At 40.2% G+C, this 17,401-nt stretch overlaps 1 protein-coding gene across 1 annotated transcript in view; it reads right to left on the bottom strand.

Annotated features, from left to right (window-relative positions):
* spon1b (spondin 1b) overlaps window positions 1-17,401 on the bottom strand; it is a gene marked incomplete at both ends in the record, with an annotated part of 156,405 nt that overhangs the window by 86,589 nt on the left and 52,415 nt on the right. Inside the window, 3 exons of the mRNA XM_079247060.1 lie at window positions 12,683-12,831; window positions 14,974-15,096; window positions 16,018-16,091. Of these exons, the coding sequence (XP_079103186.1) occupies window positions 12,683-12,831; window positions 14,974-15,096; window positions 16,018-16,091 (346 nt within the window). The remainder of the gene's footprint in view (window positions 1-12,682; window positions 12,832-14,973; window positions 15,097-16,017; window positions 16,092-17,401) is intronic.

Raw genomic sequence — 17,401 nt, 5'->3', positions numbered from 1 at the left:
TATTCTTCACGTTTTCTGGAGGAGATGATATATGATGAAGAACAAGCTGCCTGGAGACAAAACAGCAGCGGGAAGCGACACGAGGCAACAGTGTGAATTTATCGAGACAGCTTTGACCAACGGACATCAAGATGAGAGCCCTCTCTGCGATGAATAACAATCAGGCAATGAAAATGAAATGATTCCTCGTGTTTTAATGAAGAAACGCTGCTGGCATCAGTGTGTTATTATTTATGAAGGGTTGAAACGCTGCCTTTTGCTTCAACCCCCCCGCTTCCAAAGGGACAACACGATGTGACACAAACGTTGCGTCCTCACATCTATTTATTTACCGGTGAGTGCTGTCGAAAACGACATCATGTAAGACATCTGTCCACGAACTTCCTTCTTGCATAACTGCGTTGAAACATAACCTTATAGAAAAAATCACCTAAAACACGACTGAACAAACAAATATCTACAAACAAGCTTGTCGTTTAGAGGTGATTTATCTGCTTGACCTTTACTGTGTCTGATGACCCATTAAAAATAAATGAGGGTGTACTTTTCTGAGATGGTCCAAAGTGCACATATTTCTCTTTATTTTACCATGTTGACAATGTTTGAAAGATTCATCCTTTGGCTAGAGGGTATGTACATGTCAGCCAACTAAAACACTTGGTTGTAAGGACTAATTTTATAGAAATCTATTTAATTTAACGTATCCTGCCGTGTGTTTTGATGTCCTTCCTGATGTGTTTATTTATAAAAGAGACTTCTGAAGTACGTTGTCCACTACCTTTTAGTCCTAACCTCTTCTGGCATAAAAGCTTTGACCTTTAGGGTCAATTTTCAACACTAACGTTATTAACTGCTGATGTGCCGGATAAATGTGTATTTTCAGACCAACTACATTTGTTTTATTAAACCCAGCTGAGTAGTTTTAGTGTAATAAGTAAAAAAAAAAAAAAAAAAACTAAAGCTATAAGACAACCGAGTAGCTGTTCCAAGATGGTCTAAAAGTGTTTGCCTCCAGTATGTCCAGAGGAGGTATGTTATGCTGAGGAATGTCACAACAGCAGCTTTGATGGACTGAGAGTGGGTTTTATTGTATGCTTTGTGTGTGTGTGTGTGTGTGTGTGTGTGTGTGTGTGTGTGTGTGTGTGTGTGTGTGTGTGTGTGTGTGTGTGTTTTGTTTGTCTAAGTTACAATTCAAATTGCTGTTTTTTTTATTGTCATTATTATTATCTTAGGTGCTCATTTTGCCACAAGAATAAATCTGTTTACAAAATGATCGGGTATAAATATAGACAATATTTATCTAGGCGTTATTATTATTTTTGTCATTATTCATTGGGAAGCTACCATTCATTTAAATTAATATAAAGCAGCTAAGAATACAGAAAAAGAACTGTAATAATAAATACATTGAAGTGCTTTTGGCATTTGGTGCCAGAACACAACACAAACTACACAAAAAAAGTTCTGATTTAAACTAACATAAATGTGCTATAAAAGATTAACTGCCATAAATATAATTTTACATTCTACATAAAACATAACAGTATCATTTAATGGCATCGTTTCAATAGTTAAAAAGTCACTATAAAGATTTGTGGAGTAGAGCTCAGACCGTAAAATGTATCCAGATAAGAGGAGAAAATGAATTTTAAAGATGACTCGTGCTACTCTTCACTACACGCACGTCGAACAGCGATTGTGCCAAACCGCAGGCTTCTCCCTGCTGAGGCATTTGGAACGAAGCCACAAAGGCACTTCTCTCCATGGAGGGTAGAAAGTGTGACGGCTTGACAAAGCCATGCAGAAAGCAGAGACTGTTTGTGAACACGCACACGGAGGAAGAGACAGTGCATCACGTAGCATTGCTTCCTCTGTGCTTAATCTGACAGGTGTCAGCCACGAGAAAGGAATGGCTAGGAGACTTTCGAAGCTCTTATTCTGCTCAGCGGTGCAATCCAGACTTCTGTGGGAAGCAATATGGATGTAGGGAGTGGTTTGTGTGTCTGTGCATGAATGTGCGTCAGCCTTTATGCCCATCTGTAACATGTCTGCAGCAATTTCCTGTGAAGTGTTTGGAGTAGAGAGATGAGTGTGAAGGATAGTTCATTCTGTCCTCTACTCCCTCTCGGCCTATTCTCCTTCATCTCACCCTTAACCCTTCTCAGACAACTTGTCTGCAATAAGACCTTTTCAAACAAGGATGGGGCGGGGTGGTTGGGGGGGTAATAAAGCACTCTGAGACACAAGGCAAAGAACGTGATTGGCAGGGAAATTTTGTGGTCAAGAAAAGAAGAAAACTGATGTGTATGAGAGCAGGAAAAAAAAGAAGTTTGGCGTGTATGTGAAAGGATGTCAAGCGGTGGCTTTTGCTAGAGATGCTAATGGTAGGAAGAATGGATGAGTGAAAGGGAATAAAATGGGTGCAAATGGACACAAATAAGGATGGATGGAAAGAAGCGGGAAAACATTTGGAGGAATGAAGCAAATGGATTAAAAAGGAGGGACTGTTAGCTGATTAATGGAAGGAAAAAAAGTACAATTTATGGGCTAATTCATGGAGGAAAAAATTAATCAAACAAAGTAAAAAAGACAAATGAAGAACTACATCATGGGAGCAAATATGGTCTCCATGAACATGAAAAAAGACGGGCAGGTTTGTATAATTACTTAGTATCGACGTGATGAAACAGAAGAGCAGCTCCAGCTCAGCTCAGAGAAGGTCACTCTCACAAGTTTCGCATTTTCTAATGGTCAAACTTTTTGTTAAACTGAGACTTTTTAATGGAAAGAAGGTTCACTTTACAAAAAAAAAAAAAAAGCCGCAATTTCCTCCGGAGAGCCCTAATAGGTACCTGCTGCGGGCAAAGCGTGGCCAATTCTATAGCTCAGGTCAGCGTCTGGCGATAAAACCCGCGTCTGTGTCACCCTGTCTTTATTCTCCTGTCTCCTTTGTCTCCCTGGAAAAAAAAAGGTGAGTCGCAGACTTGCTCTGCGCCGTGCTAAAAGCTGGGCCACACTTTTAGGAAAGAATCGTGCTTCCACACTAAAGAGGTGCACATCAAATGGCTCCGAACAACAGCTGGAGCCATGACAGTTGGTGCCCTGAAGCACCTGCTCGGCAATGCGTGCCGAAAAGAAGAAGAATGCAACTGATGAGTCCTTTCAGATGTGAGCGAGGGTGCACTGTGGAGCTAGCGAGTGCCAGACTTTGAGATTTGGGAAACTAAAATCAGCACAAAGGGAGAGAACTGTATTAACGTCATGAAAATGTAATTGACTGGGCCCAGGATCGCACTACTACCCTTTAAAGCTGATACAAATGACTTGTTGGCCAGCTGCACTTGACATTTCGCTGTCCGAGTTTGATGCGATCACACCTGACTGCAGAGAATGTGACATTTCACGGAATGTAATAATTAAGTAGCTACAGAATTTTTTCGTCGGCTCGCTGTGGCTTTAGAAATGTTGAGGATTTACTCCTTGGCCAGCAGCACTTCACATTTTAAAACCTTCATGGTGTGATCATTATGTACTCTCCACTGCATGTGACATTTCAGAGTAATCGATAATTAGATGCTGTGTCATTTGGTTTCTTCAGAGTAGTGACATAAAAAAAAAAAACATTCAGTTCCCAAAGGGACACAAATCTGTCTTATCACTCACTTTCTAACCGACTGACATCAGCTTCACTTTAAAATTAGCTCAGCTCCGCTCGTAAATGTAATTAGTTTTTCCCATTCTTGAATGATAAACTAGCATTGCTACATAATGATTTTAAATATTGTTTTTCTTCAGAAAAAGCTTAATCTATCCAATAAGTAAAGATCCACTTCCCTAACAAGTTGCCCCACCTTTACTTAGCCTCTTTTAAAGACGCATAACGTAACTTTCTGACCTTAAAACGCTGCATCCAGAAATTCTTTGATTACACCGTAACATCTATCATGTGCATTTCTAGAGCCGCTGCCGCCCAGCAGCATCTCGAGGCTGAGAACCCGACACTATACAGCTTTTACATCCGGGACGCAATGTGACGATGGGATAAGGAAATGGCTGTTTTGAACAGACAACGTCGCTGATTCAGCAAAGAAATGCAAGAAGATTAAAAGACAGAAAGGGACAAAACAAGACTCATCGTAAAAAGATCGTCCTCTGCTGGCTGGAGAGAGTTAACGGGTCAGGTAGGATGCAAGAATTAGCTGTCGCTGGGGGGCGCATGACGGCAAAATGGCAAAAGTCCTGTAGTGTGTTTTTAGGAGCTAACAGTTTAAAACATTACTTTTATCTACTTTTAAAGTGAGAATCTTGTATAAACTTGTAAATGACCTTAAATGATGTATTTAGACATAGTTTTTAAGCTTAAAATGGGATTCAGGTCATGACTTAAACTACTACATGACAAATCATCCCTCCTTCCCCAAGCAGGCCCTCTAAGCTAGCAGTTCAAATCTTAACAAGCTAACGCTGCAACTCTGCAAATCCTAGCTGCCGATGATTACGGTGGATTGCACAGCTTAATTATTTTTAAGATATAAAACCTATGTTTCAGTCAGAATTCCTATTATATCATTTGACAGCACTGAGAGAAAGACAGAGTACCTCGTATTTTACATCTTTTATGATTTTCTTTTGAACAACAGCTGTTGTCCCGGTACGTTCTGCCTGATTGAAACAACACTGTGCTAAATCATTTGTTTAAAACCAAGTTTAGTCCTCATTTTTAAGGTCAGTAAACAGCCTAAAGCACATGACAAACCACTGTACTGTTTACTAAATGCTTGCTACTAAGTAAGATGTTCAGTTTTGATGAGTGTGAAGAGTCCCCCCTGCGATTCTTCTTCTGCTGTTGTGCACCAACGTTCAACATGTGCTGCAGAATGAACTACTGCATGCCTGGACATTTTTCAAAATGGGCAAACTGTGCATATTTTCAACAGGTTCATGCATGTAAGGCTGTGTCCAGTGGGTCTTTGTGCTCACATGCTTAGCAGGGAGTGTCTGCTGGATGGTACAATGGCTGAGATCAACTTAAAGCAACAAGCAGGAGATGATTGATTCAGGTCATGACTTTGCCAAGTAATGAATGCCAAAGCAAACACATATTCTCTCTGGGGTTCTCTCGAAGCTTAGCTTTGTGAGTCGGCGTAGGCTATTGTGTCAACATCTGCTCCATGGATAAATATTTGTTTCCCAACACCTGTGTCTAATTTCTCACAGGTTATTAAATGCTGCTGCACGCCTCTCTGACATGGCGTCCCGCTGCGTGCAACGCTGCCGAAAGAATCACTTCTCTGATAGAGTTGCTCCCACTTGTATTACAGCGAGAGCTCTCAGGTATCATCTTTGCTGCCCGCCGGTGTCTGCCGGCTGCTGTGTTGTGTTGTGGCTGCTCAGGCCAGCGTTAGTTATTGGAGCGCCAGTCAGAACTCGGTTGGAGAGGTTGGTCTCGAGGCTTTGTCCACACATCACCACAGCTGATTGCTTCTCTGGATGGTTGTGATTCTCTGCTAAGACAGGGATTACTGACCCATGTCGGCTTCCCACCTTTACAGCAGCCTTTGTGCTGTTCATTCAGCCTGAACTTAGACACCCTGGAGAATTGAAAAGATGTTTTGCCATGCATGTGTGCTGTGGTTGGTTTTCTATGTATATAGGCCTCAGAAAGACATAAAGTTGTTCTTTTACCAAAGAAAAATGGTATATCTCCCAGATAAAGTGCACATTCGGACACAAACAATGTAATAAAGTGAAGCAAACTACTTTCATTCTAACAGGGGCTGAAATATTTCCTTGGATATTATGAGTAATGTTGTTATTTCATTCAGGAGGAGGAAACCATGGACAGTCTGGAGGAAAGGGAAGTAAAGACTGACAGACCTTTAAAAAGCACAACACTGAAAGCAGCATGCTTTTGCAGCAAAGTAGTTATTTACTTTCCTTTACATCGTCCACAGTCAGACGAAAAGCACAAATAAAGCTGAAATTTTTGTTTCTAACATTCCTTTAGAGAAGCTTGTTAATTCGTTTTGTTGCTGCTGCTTTCAAGTCTTGTTTGGAGTATTTTCACACTAAAAAAAGAATAAATGAACCTTTGCAAGGTGTGAAAGTGAGAAAAGTCCGATGGTCAACCTAAAACCTTCAACTTTCGTCAGTAGAAAAAGTCAAACATAGAATTTTTAGTGTGTTTTAGATCATTATCCTGTTGTGGAAAACTTCCTTTGCTAAATTGATCTTTTGAATGATTTTTTTCAGGAATTTAATGACATTAACAGCTTCAGTTCTACCTCAAGTGATATATTCACATCACCACAAGTCAAACACCTGAAATGACATCGTTTTAACACTGAATACACTTTTGCTATAAGCATAAATTCCTTCAGTGAACATGACCAGTTTCCTACAGGCGTTTGCAAAGTTCTAATATTGAGCTTTGAGGTGTGAAAGCAGGAAAACTCCAGGAAGTTTTAATAATCCAACAGTCTCTTGTTTTGCAGGCAAACAGCTTAAATCAATTTGCATTTCTATTATACAAACAATTCTCCTGGGAACTTTTCTTAGTCCTCTAGACCTCAGTTTGAACTCCATGATTCCAGCAAATTGGCCTTTCTTAATTATGTTATATAGAGGAAAAATAGCTGCTTGGAAATGCTTTTGGCCTCATAGCGTCTGCTCTTTATGCTTTATGGGCATCCTATCCTATGCTGCTGCATTAGTTTGTAGAGAAAGCACTTGGGACAGTTATTTGAGGAGGAAAAAAAGTAATAATGTCATGTAAATGTTGCAAAGAATGGTTGAGATTTTACTTTTCCAAAATTACTAATTAAAGGTGACAAATTTAACAAGCAGCATGTGATGTGTGTGTTTGGATGGTTTTTTGTCCTGCAGTTGCAACTACAGAATCCATCAAATCACTTGTAATTATGCAGTCCCGGTTTCCTTTTGTGTTGTCATTCACTATCTTAAACTTTGCTGGAAATCTGCTTTTTTTTTTTGAGGGACTGTAAAAAGATTAACGAAATATCTAATTAACACCAAACACTGAGTGTGTGTCTCACAAATGGTATTAAGATATGACCAGTAGAGTCTCAAACAATCATCTTTGTTTTTTCATAACTTCTCCTGAATAGTGCAGATGGTTCGGATAGTTAAACGAAGCAGGACTTCAGCGTCTCCGTCTGGTAAAAACCATGTCATCGCTGCAAACAGTCGTTTCTAGCAGTCAACCTCCACCCTGATGATTCAACTAATGAGAGACAAGTATATTTATTTATTGAAAGCAGTACTGCTACAAGTGTATTTAATATATTTTAATCAATCCCCCGCCATTCTGTAAGTACTGTCATGAGCCACGTCTGGAAAGGAAATGAAAAGGAAGGACCCAAACGCAGGACTGATTGATGGAAACAGGCAGATAAAGTCAACAGAAACTCAACTAATGACATTGAAACAGCAAGAAAGATCCAAGAAACTCAACAACTCAAGAAAAAAAAAGCAACTGTGCTGCAAGGAAGATTTTATTGCATATTTTTGGCTCTTTCAAAGCTTGTTATGATGAGTCTCCATGGCAATGAAAGACTTGTTTACAATCGGGATCAACTGATTAATTAATTGATTCCTGCCAGCAGCCATCAGCCTCCGGAACAAGACCTCCTCAAATTAATTATTATATACTACAATGGTGAATTTCCCTTTGGGGATTAATAAAGTATTTTTTATTTCATTTTTTCATTTCATTTCATTTTAATATCCTAACAGACAAGTGTGCTGAGATAGTAACATACTGAGGCAGGATAGACGAAAACCCTGTAACATGTATACTGACGGAGCTTATGACTAAATATGAAGCAAATGAGGTGATTAGCAGCTAAAAACCTGGTGGAACAGGCGAGCAGGTAGAAAAGAAAACAGAATACATGAGAAGGAAACTTCTAAATACCGCAAGAGGCAAGATTCACAAAGTCAACTAAACTAAGGAACAAAGAACCCAGAAAACAGTGAACAAGATGAATCACAGCAACACTGAAACCCAAACCTGAGAAAGCACAAACAACCACATCTGAGGCAAAAAGCTGACAGGAACTAAACAAAGCAAAATCTCAGAAATCATGACACATATAAATAAACCTGAGAATTTACAATGGTATTTATTTTTTATTGATCTGCGATGACTGCTGGTAGCAGTAACAGTACTGCATGTAACCGTAATGTAGCGCATTAGCATGAAAATTCAACCAATTAGTTACATTTCAGCCAATAAGGGCTGCTCTTCACCGAACACAGAGCTGCTGCTTTTCATGACACGTTTTAAAACTCTGAATGTTAACTTGGCCATTTAGCCTGCTTACCCCCCCCCCCCCCCCCGGCCCCTCGTCTTTCTTTTTACTTGGTGATCATTTTGGAAAGCAAATACTAATGCATTAGTATTTTAATTATTTTATTTAAATTGTGCATTTCGTCATGAAGCTGACATAAAAAATTACAATAGCATTCAAATCAATCTTTGACATATCCGGAGACATCGTCGACATGTCTAATCATAATGAAAGACACGCTCCTCTGGTTTTTATGAAATGTAAAGAAGTTCAGTTTTTGTAGTCTTTGTTATGAATGAGAAAGTGATTTAAATATTCATTAGGTATTTGTATATTCAATATTTAATACCTATTAAGGTATTAAGTGTTTATTGTTTTTTAGCAGGGCTGAAGTTGTTTCGATTATTTGACACCTTTTTGCTAAATTGGAGGAGGTCACATGAGTTATTAGAGAGGCAAAATCAAAAGTTACTTTTTTCTATTAAATATCTTATTTTTATTTTATTTATAAACGCAGAAGAGTTCCTGTCTGATTCTGTAAAATGATTCATACGAACCACATTATTTTAGCCTTGACCATATTGGTTTTCTTCATGCCAGTGTCCTGGTCTCTGGATGTTTTAGACATGTTCCTCCTCCAAAACACCTGAATCAGATTATTAAACTTCAAGTTCTTTGCAGCCTGTTAACAAGTCTTTTATTTCCTCCAGCTGTGGTAAAGTAAGGTCACCTGTAAAACATGCAGGGCAGGGGGTCCTGGGGACCTGGACTGAGAAACACTGCTGTATGCTAACCTAGACACTTAGATTACCTACACTAACCGAGTTGTATAATTTCCTGAACCTAACCGAGATAACCAGCTTCATATTTCCCATGAAGAATTCAACCAGGAACTGAGCAAAGTGTTTCTGCCACCATAAGTTGTCGTCCATCGTGAAGGCGGATGGTTCAAAGCATCGTACGGAGGCACGATCTCTTCCCTTCGGATGTCTGTCAGCGGTGCACAAGAGACTTCCAGAAGCACCTTCAGGCAAAACCCTGCTCACCAAAACCACCAATGCCTTCCATAATCACAGAAAATATTTCAGACTTGCTGCAGCTAAGCCCAACAACTCAATAGCAAAAATTCCTTCGCACGGCACACAATCGAGCAGCTTCATCCTACAGCTCAATGGCCAACATTCCAGTCCGAATGCACAATCAAGCCATCTCTTTCTCCTGTAAAACAGGCTGAAGTTTTCATTGTGTCAGGGTAGTTATTAGCCTCAGAGACAGACAGAGGCAGCCAAGAGAGGAGTTAGGGCTGTCCGTCAGCCTATAATGTCTCCACACAGCAGTCCAAACCTGAACTGACAGGCACGCACCGCACTGACAGCCCACTAACAACACACTATTGTTCCCTCGCAAATGGCCGACACACACCTTTCAGTGCCCATAGAGTGTGTGTGGCAGAAAGAGGAGGCAGAGAAACGGCGTTCAGCAGGTCGTTGCTGAACATGTGCAGCATGCATGTGACATATTAATTAGGGTCGCTCTGTGTGGAGAACATTTTCCTTTAACATGTGAATAATTGCATAAAGTAGTTCAGATTTATTAAAGCTCCTACTGGACACTAACATCAGGGGAATAAAACCTTTTGTAGGGACAATGTGATTGTCAGGTCTGTCAGAGCCGAACACATTAACTAAATCTGAGGTCTTTTTTTCTAATGCATGAGTGTGAGAAATGACAGAATGTGCTTTTGTGTTTGGTAAAAGGTCTTTATTAGCGCAGTCCATTACTGGTACCATTTGTCATATGCAATCATTTCCATCTGTTTCGCCCTCACTGAATTACTGCCACCGTGTGTGTGTCTTGTTTTGCCTTTCCACTAAATCACTCTGTCAACAACTGGTTATTTGAGCTAAACCTCAGAATATTTAAAAAGACTGAAGCTGGGTTAAAAAGCTGAACCCTGAAAGACTTCTGCAACTCAAAACAGAGGTATTCTGGAACAATCACGCAACATGGAAACCTGTGTTAAAATTCAGATTTTACTCTTGCAAAAATGAACGTTTGTGGACTGAAGCCTTTCAGAAGCGGCAATGGATGTATGTATGTAGCTTTAGTTTTGACAACAGTCAATAATAAAGTGTCTTAGGGCTGCACAATTAAACAGATTTTGATCGTGATCACGATTTTGGTGGCCATAGTTAAATAAACCTGATCGTCAACAATATTTACATTCAAAACATGAGCTCTCCAGTAGTCTGCCAACCACCAGGGGGCGAGCGCGTGGTTAATGCCTCATTAAGCTGCCTAAATACCAAGCGCGTACATCTTTAACCAGCAGCCAGTTAAGTACCGTTGGATTGGTTTGAGGTCCGCATTTTTCTGGTTGCAGGTAAAACGGATTGTTTTTATTAAAGAACTGATCGAGGTGGTAAAAAATACAAACATTTTTTACAACACGGGGCATTAAAATACACAAAGCCAGCCACGGACGAAGTTGCTTGTTAAATATGAAATAACCAGAATCATTGCACTAAAAGCCGACATCGCCGCCTGCATTGATCCCTCCCGGCTTCAGACGAAGCTTCTCGTGGACGATGTAACAAGCTTTAGACTGATGAGAGCAGGTCATGTCGAGAATGGAAAATATAGCTGCATCAAAACACTGGATAAGAAATATGAAATCCCTTTGTGTAATTATTTCTCCAAAGGGGCGTTACCTGCGCTGTATGAGAAATGTCGAGGGAATAGAGAGGGAGCACTATATTATATACATTCATTCATTCATTTTCCGAACCGCTTATTCCAATTCAGGGTTGCGGGGAAGCTGGAGCCTATCCCAGCTGGCTTTGGGCGACAGGCAGGATACACCCTGGACAGCTCGCCAGTCCATCGCAGGGCTATTATATACATATATATACATATATATATATATATATATATATATATATATATACACAATGTAGAGTTGTCAGGTAGGTTGTTTATAAGTTGTGCATTAAAAATCCATGTTTTTCCAGACACTATGGATGATCGTGATTAATAATCGTGATTACAATATTGCTCAAAATAATTGTGATTATCATTTTGGTCCTAATTGTGCAGCCCTAGTCTTTTATAAAAAATGTTTCATCCTCCACGGGAAGCGAGAACTTTGTTCTTGCTCTCAAAGCTGCAAGAACCGGTAAAGATTTCTCTTCATCTGGTCCTATCATCCCTCATGACAAGCGTCGTCTGCAACGGGACAGGGATCGCTGCAGGTGGCGATGTCTGCGTTTATGTACAATGAACCCGGTTATTTCATATTTAATAAGAAACTTTGTCAGCGGCAGGGCGGGTTGTGCTGCATACATGTGTTTTAGTGCCACATGTTCTTACTTTCGCACCAACAATCTGTTTTACCTGCATCAGCAAATGTGTTTTTCAATGTTAACCACGCCCACCCGAAATGTCCGACCAATCACAAAAAGAGGTTCTGCAAGCCTGACCTAAAAAAATTAGGTTATTTTCTTGTCAGGACCTCGAGAAGAAGAAAAAAGTTTGCACTTATCACAGAGTTTGTAGCATGATTTACTGATTCAACTTCGCACATCTTGTCAATCTTATTGGTCGAAGTTTCTTTTCATCATAAACGATGATGAACAGAGACTCCATCTGATCAAATTCAATTTCTTTAAAGACTCAGCCTTTTTATTGGTGTTATGTAGAAACCTTCCAAAAGGCTCCGTTAAGGTGGGGATATTGTGTGACCACCTGATGTCTATAAAAGGATATTAAAGCCAAGACTCACCTGTATGAAACCAAAACCTGTTCAAACATACGTCTGCAAAGAAGCCAACGACGGATGAACTGTGTGATGTCATTATGTGATTGTGTGTAAGTACTTGTAGATATTTCCTTTAAAACATCAATGAATTCTGTTACGTATGTTCCAGTCTCCACACACACACAAATACGCAAAAACACACACATATTATAAATAACCGCTGAGGCAACATCCCAGCATCTGAGGACGCCATCCAGTAGATGCCTTTCGGAAATATTAGATGCATTAAATGTCCAGCGCACGTCGCTGTCAGCATGAATCTGCTTTAATGAGCTGGACGTTGAGATGTTGTGACTGTGTGAGCACCCCATGCTGCTAAGTTAACACTTGGGCCAATCTAAATGTATTGCATGTTTATTAGTCGCCATTTTGACAGTGTTTAAATGTGTGTGTGCGTAAAATCCCTATAGATGTTAATGTTTTAACTGAGTACAAGTGGAGGATTTCATTCAATTTTGGCGATCATGTCCCAGTAAGAATATTGAAAATAAAAAGACACACAAACAGGTGACTAGATGATGTTTGGAAAGAGACCCAAACTGACAAATCCTACCTTCTGTCGAATCTCTCCTTCCATCTTAATAGGGGAGCCGAACTCGGCCACCTGACGGACCCCCTCGCTGGCGTAGCCTCCATACTCCCACAGCACGTAGCTTCGGGAGTGTGATGCGCCAATAAGTGCTGACCAGTGGTTGGCTCGTCCTGGGAGACAGCGGCAGGAGACCAAGACACAGTGGGATAAGTGGTCAGAATTATTCTATTCTATTCTATTCTATTCTGTAATCATTTAGCAGGCGCTTTTATCCAAACAACACAAACAGGAATTATGATTGCTACACAAGAAAACAGAGAGAAAACAATAGAAGATTAATGTTGCCTTTAGCAGAACGTATCTTTTCTTTGCCTTAACATGTTCCCCAGAGTCTTAAAGCAAGTAAATCCAGATGGAAACATAGCTGCAGAAATGGCAGAGCTAATTTAACTAGTCTTCTTTCCAGAACTAATAACACAAGACAAGTAGTAGTTAGTTAGTTGTTTATTTTTTGTATAATAAGCTATTAAAAAGCCGTAAACCGTAATGTAAACCATAAGCAGTACAATCATTGCATTACTACCTGGTCGACCCTAATGTCATAATTTCATTTGAACAGGTAAGAAGAGCTAACAGCTTCCTGACCCGTTTGCTTCAGGTTCATTTATCAAACGTCTCTCTTCACACTGTGATCTCTCTGAAATCCAGAAGTTAACACATGTCAGTGCACTCAAAGCAAAGTCTGAGAGGGAAAAAAAACTATTTAAAAATGGATCAGAGGTCATGGGGATTCCTGTGAGAATGAATATATTTACATTTAGTGTCAACCTGAGGCAGGAAAATAGAAACAATAAAATGGTATCATAAGCACTTAAAGAAAATCCCAACCTTTCCTTTAAAGAGAGGCAATAAATGAAGTTCATGTGTTAATTAAGGTTCGCCAGCGGGGTCACGTCACAGCCACCCTCTACCTGCCGAACCTTCCTAACCTTATAAAGCCAAATGTATCATTTGTGACACATACAGTCTCTCACACATTTTGCATTACTTTATGTTAGGGCTGGGCAATTAATCGGATTTTCATCTAAATTACGACCTTGGTTTTCAACGATCATAAAAATAAAAGGGTGCGATTTGTTTTTTCTCTTAGCAGTTTTCTCTCTCGCTGTCTTCATTTCCCAATCGAGCGTCTCTGGCATTGCAACGCTGTGCTGGAAACTCCTCCCACAGCCACTTTGATTTCATTCAGCCACTGTTGCCAACTGTCTCACTAAATCTGCCGACCTAATTTTATGACACACCATATGTACTTTTTTTGTATTTATATATTATTTATGTTTAATTTTATTGTTCTAATTACTGTTTTACAGAATTCCAGGTTGTTGGGTTTTTTTTAAGTTATTTTATCTTGTGTTCTTTTTAAATTTTATCTTTTTAACTTTTTAGCTCCAGCGTTTTCCTCGTGGGAACCCTCCGTGTCGGGGGCTGCGCCTGTTTTGGTCTGCAGGGTCACCCTGGCCGGGGTCATTTGTCGGGGTCCTGCACTGCACCCTTTTGGCTGCGATGTGGAACCTGGCCTGTGACTGTCTCCGGTGGTCATTCCTCGGGCAGCTCCTGATGTGGACAGATCCCCCACATATCTGTCATGATGTGACGTGTCGTGTGTTTTTCTCAGTTTTGTTTTCCTGCCTTATTTTGTTGTGTTTCCTGTTTAGTTCATTTTTGTGTCTTGTTTCCTGTTATTGATTTCCTGTTCATTCAGTTCACCTGGTCTCATTTAGTTCACTCACTACACCTGTGTCTTGTTAGGTGTCCCAGTATTTATAGCCCTTAGTTTCACTTCTGTTTGCTGGTTATTAGTTCTGCTCTCAGACTGTTCTTGGGAATTAAAACACCCTCATTCTGCATTCCTGCCTCCTGTCCCTCCATTCGGGTCCACACCTCCACCACCAGTCGTAACAATATTGTTTACTCGCAGCAGTGTCAGACCAGATACAGAGGTAGAATCCTGAAGGTAGCTTTTTATTTTGGTATCGAGGGGTTGGGGAAGAGTGGGTTGTGTGTTTGGGCTGCTTGTGTGGAGTGTGTGTGCACAAGTGTGAAATTGTTTTTAAATGCTGTACAGCACTTTGAAGAGCATCTGTATGAAAAGTGTAAATAAAGTTTGTTTTCATTTGATTCGTGGATTATTTTGAATTCTGCTTTGTAAGTTTCTAACATCAAAAAACAAAACAAGAGAAGCTTTAAAAGGACGTAATGAGCGCGACGCTAACACGTGCATGGACGACTGGATGCCCACAGTTTGAACTTACTCGGGTAGTCTTTGGGATGAACTTTCTCCGACCAGTTGCCGTAGAAGGTGAGTCTGTACTTGGCCGTTCCACATGCACAGCACTCTATAGCAGAGGCTTGTGTGGCTTCCCCAAGCACTGCCTCTACAGGGAGACATGACGTGACCATAAACACACAAACAAATACATGTAAAGATTTCAGGGTCAAAATGATGCACAACCCTGCTACAAAAACCCAGAGAAAACATTCCTTGGGGTTAAAATAAACTCCCCTGTTCACCTGCATAAATTACTGGATGATTGACAACAATTTAACCAGTGAGAATGTCAGAAAATTACATCCCTGGAAAAGAAATTGTATTTAAATGACACATTAGCCTTAACATGTACTCATAAATATTCAAAATTTGCCCCGGACCAGTGTTCTGCAATGATAGGTCAAGGCGATTGTTTGAATATTTATGAACCACCAAATTATTCTGGAAAAATCCTGTCTTGACATCTAAGTTATAGCAAGATGAGTCAAACATGGAAGGCGCCTAACTTATGTTGGCAAATTGAAACAGGGCGGCTTGATTGGCTTGCATAATAGCCTGGAAAATTAGATTTCTGCAAGGAGGGGAAGATTTTATGAAGGTAGGATTCCCTTGAGATTAAGTCGGAGAAAATCATTCTGCTAGACAAGTTCTCTTTTTCTTTTTTTATTGTACAATCAATATGTGCATCAGAGCTTAGGGAGTTTTGTCACCTTATTGTCCTAGAGAATAGTTGTCGTGTTTATTTAGAGAACAAAAAAGCTGGCGTTGCTTTCATCTCTGCAGCCAAATCACACGCAACATACAAGCTCTGTGGTGACCTACACGGATTCCTGTGACTTGCAGTCTTTATTGTTGCATGTTTCCCAGCAGATTTATTGGGTTCTTATTAAAAACCAAACAAAGAAATGAGGATCAAGGAAAAATAAAAAAAAAAAACATGTAAAAGACTGGAAAAAAGTACCATGGGAACAGCAGGTAATAGCAGCATGATGAGCATGCTGAGGAAAGGATAGGCAGCTGTCATTACCTTTCTCACACAGTCGAATAGTGAGAGAGCCTTCATCCTGGAAATAGATGACTCTCTTCTGGACAATACTGGCCCTGGAGACAGAGAGAGAGCAGGTGATGAGGACAGCACAAGAACCGCGGCTTGAAATAAGACAAAGCAGAGAAAGTCGAATGGTCAGAAGGGTGCAAAAGGTGCATTAAATTTGGCAGCGCTTTTTGATTCCAGTATCTGCTCTGTGTAATCCTTGGTGAGAGGGGAGGATAATGGCTTCCCTGAGGTTCCATAATGGCCACTGAGTACACATCTTTTCACAGGAAAAATGCCCTATTCTCCCAACATCCTGACACAATCATCCAGCTGCAATAAGGGCAATCATGCCCACGGACACGGTGAAGAGAGAGCAGGAATTACATTCGGAAGGTTGAATAGAGATCTTTACTCTGGCTTTAGACAAAGCCACTTTCTAACTTATGAGCTAATATTCATCATAAACGAAACCGCCCCGGTTGAAATAGCTTGTTTCAGCTATGCATTTACGTTCATCTGCAATAAACGTCCAACGCGCGTCGTCTGAGTGCAGACTGAGCTCTGAAACGCTGTCCTGCTTCTGCTATTGAAATTCAAAGAAGATGAATGAGAATAACTAATACATAAAGATCCATTGGCCTTGAGAAACTTTAACAATAGCTTGCCAAAAAATAGAAAGTTCTTCTGCAAGACAGAATTCACACAATATCTTAACCATGGAACAGCTAAGGTTTCCTGTCAACTTTTTTTTTCTTTCAGTTGCAAAAACGATCCATCCATCCAATATCATTTACTGTAAGCAAAAGTATGATATGAAGTAAATCTCTTTAAATTCATTCACAATTATCCAAACCCACAAATGGAAAAAGGCAACAAACACACACTTCCTCCTCTGGAAAAATTACACACAAGAACATTTTTCACCATCCCCTGACGTTTAATGTTAGAGAAGCAGCTTTACCTCTATCTCGCAGTGCATGAGAGGAAGATGGAGCTCTGTGACGGCAGTATGAGCCGACACGCACAGAACAAAGAGCTTATAACCCCTTTTGTTCTGTTTGTTTTAATTTTACAGTTAAATGCACAAACACTTTAAATTAATAGACGCTAGACTGTTCATTTATTCATTTTCTCTACCATTTAGTCCAGTTCAAGGTCACGGGGAGGCTGGAGCCCATCCCAGCAATTAGCAAGCGAGATCACACAGAACCAGGACCAAGACAAACACTCCCTTATAGGGAGAACTTAAAGGGAGCAATTTCCCTGACAAGCATGTCGTTGGAAGATTGGTTGGAAGAACATGCAAACTCCAAACTGTTAACCCCCCTATCTGGTGCTCAAACCATTGAGCTTTTTGCTGAGAGCACAGTGTTAA

This window comes from Telmatherina bonti, assembly GCF_933228915.1.
Source record: "Telmatherina bonti genome assembly, chromosome: 2".
Classification (NCBI taxonomy): domain Eukaryota; kingdom Metazoa; phylum Chordata; class Actinopteri; order Atheriniformes; family Telmatherinidae; genus Telmatherina; species Telmatherina bonti.
Note: the sequence above shows the minus strand (reverse complement) of the source record. Positions and strands in the feature narration are given on the sequence as shown.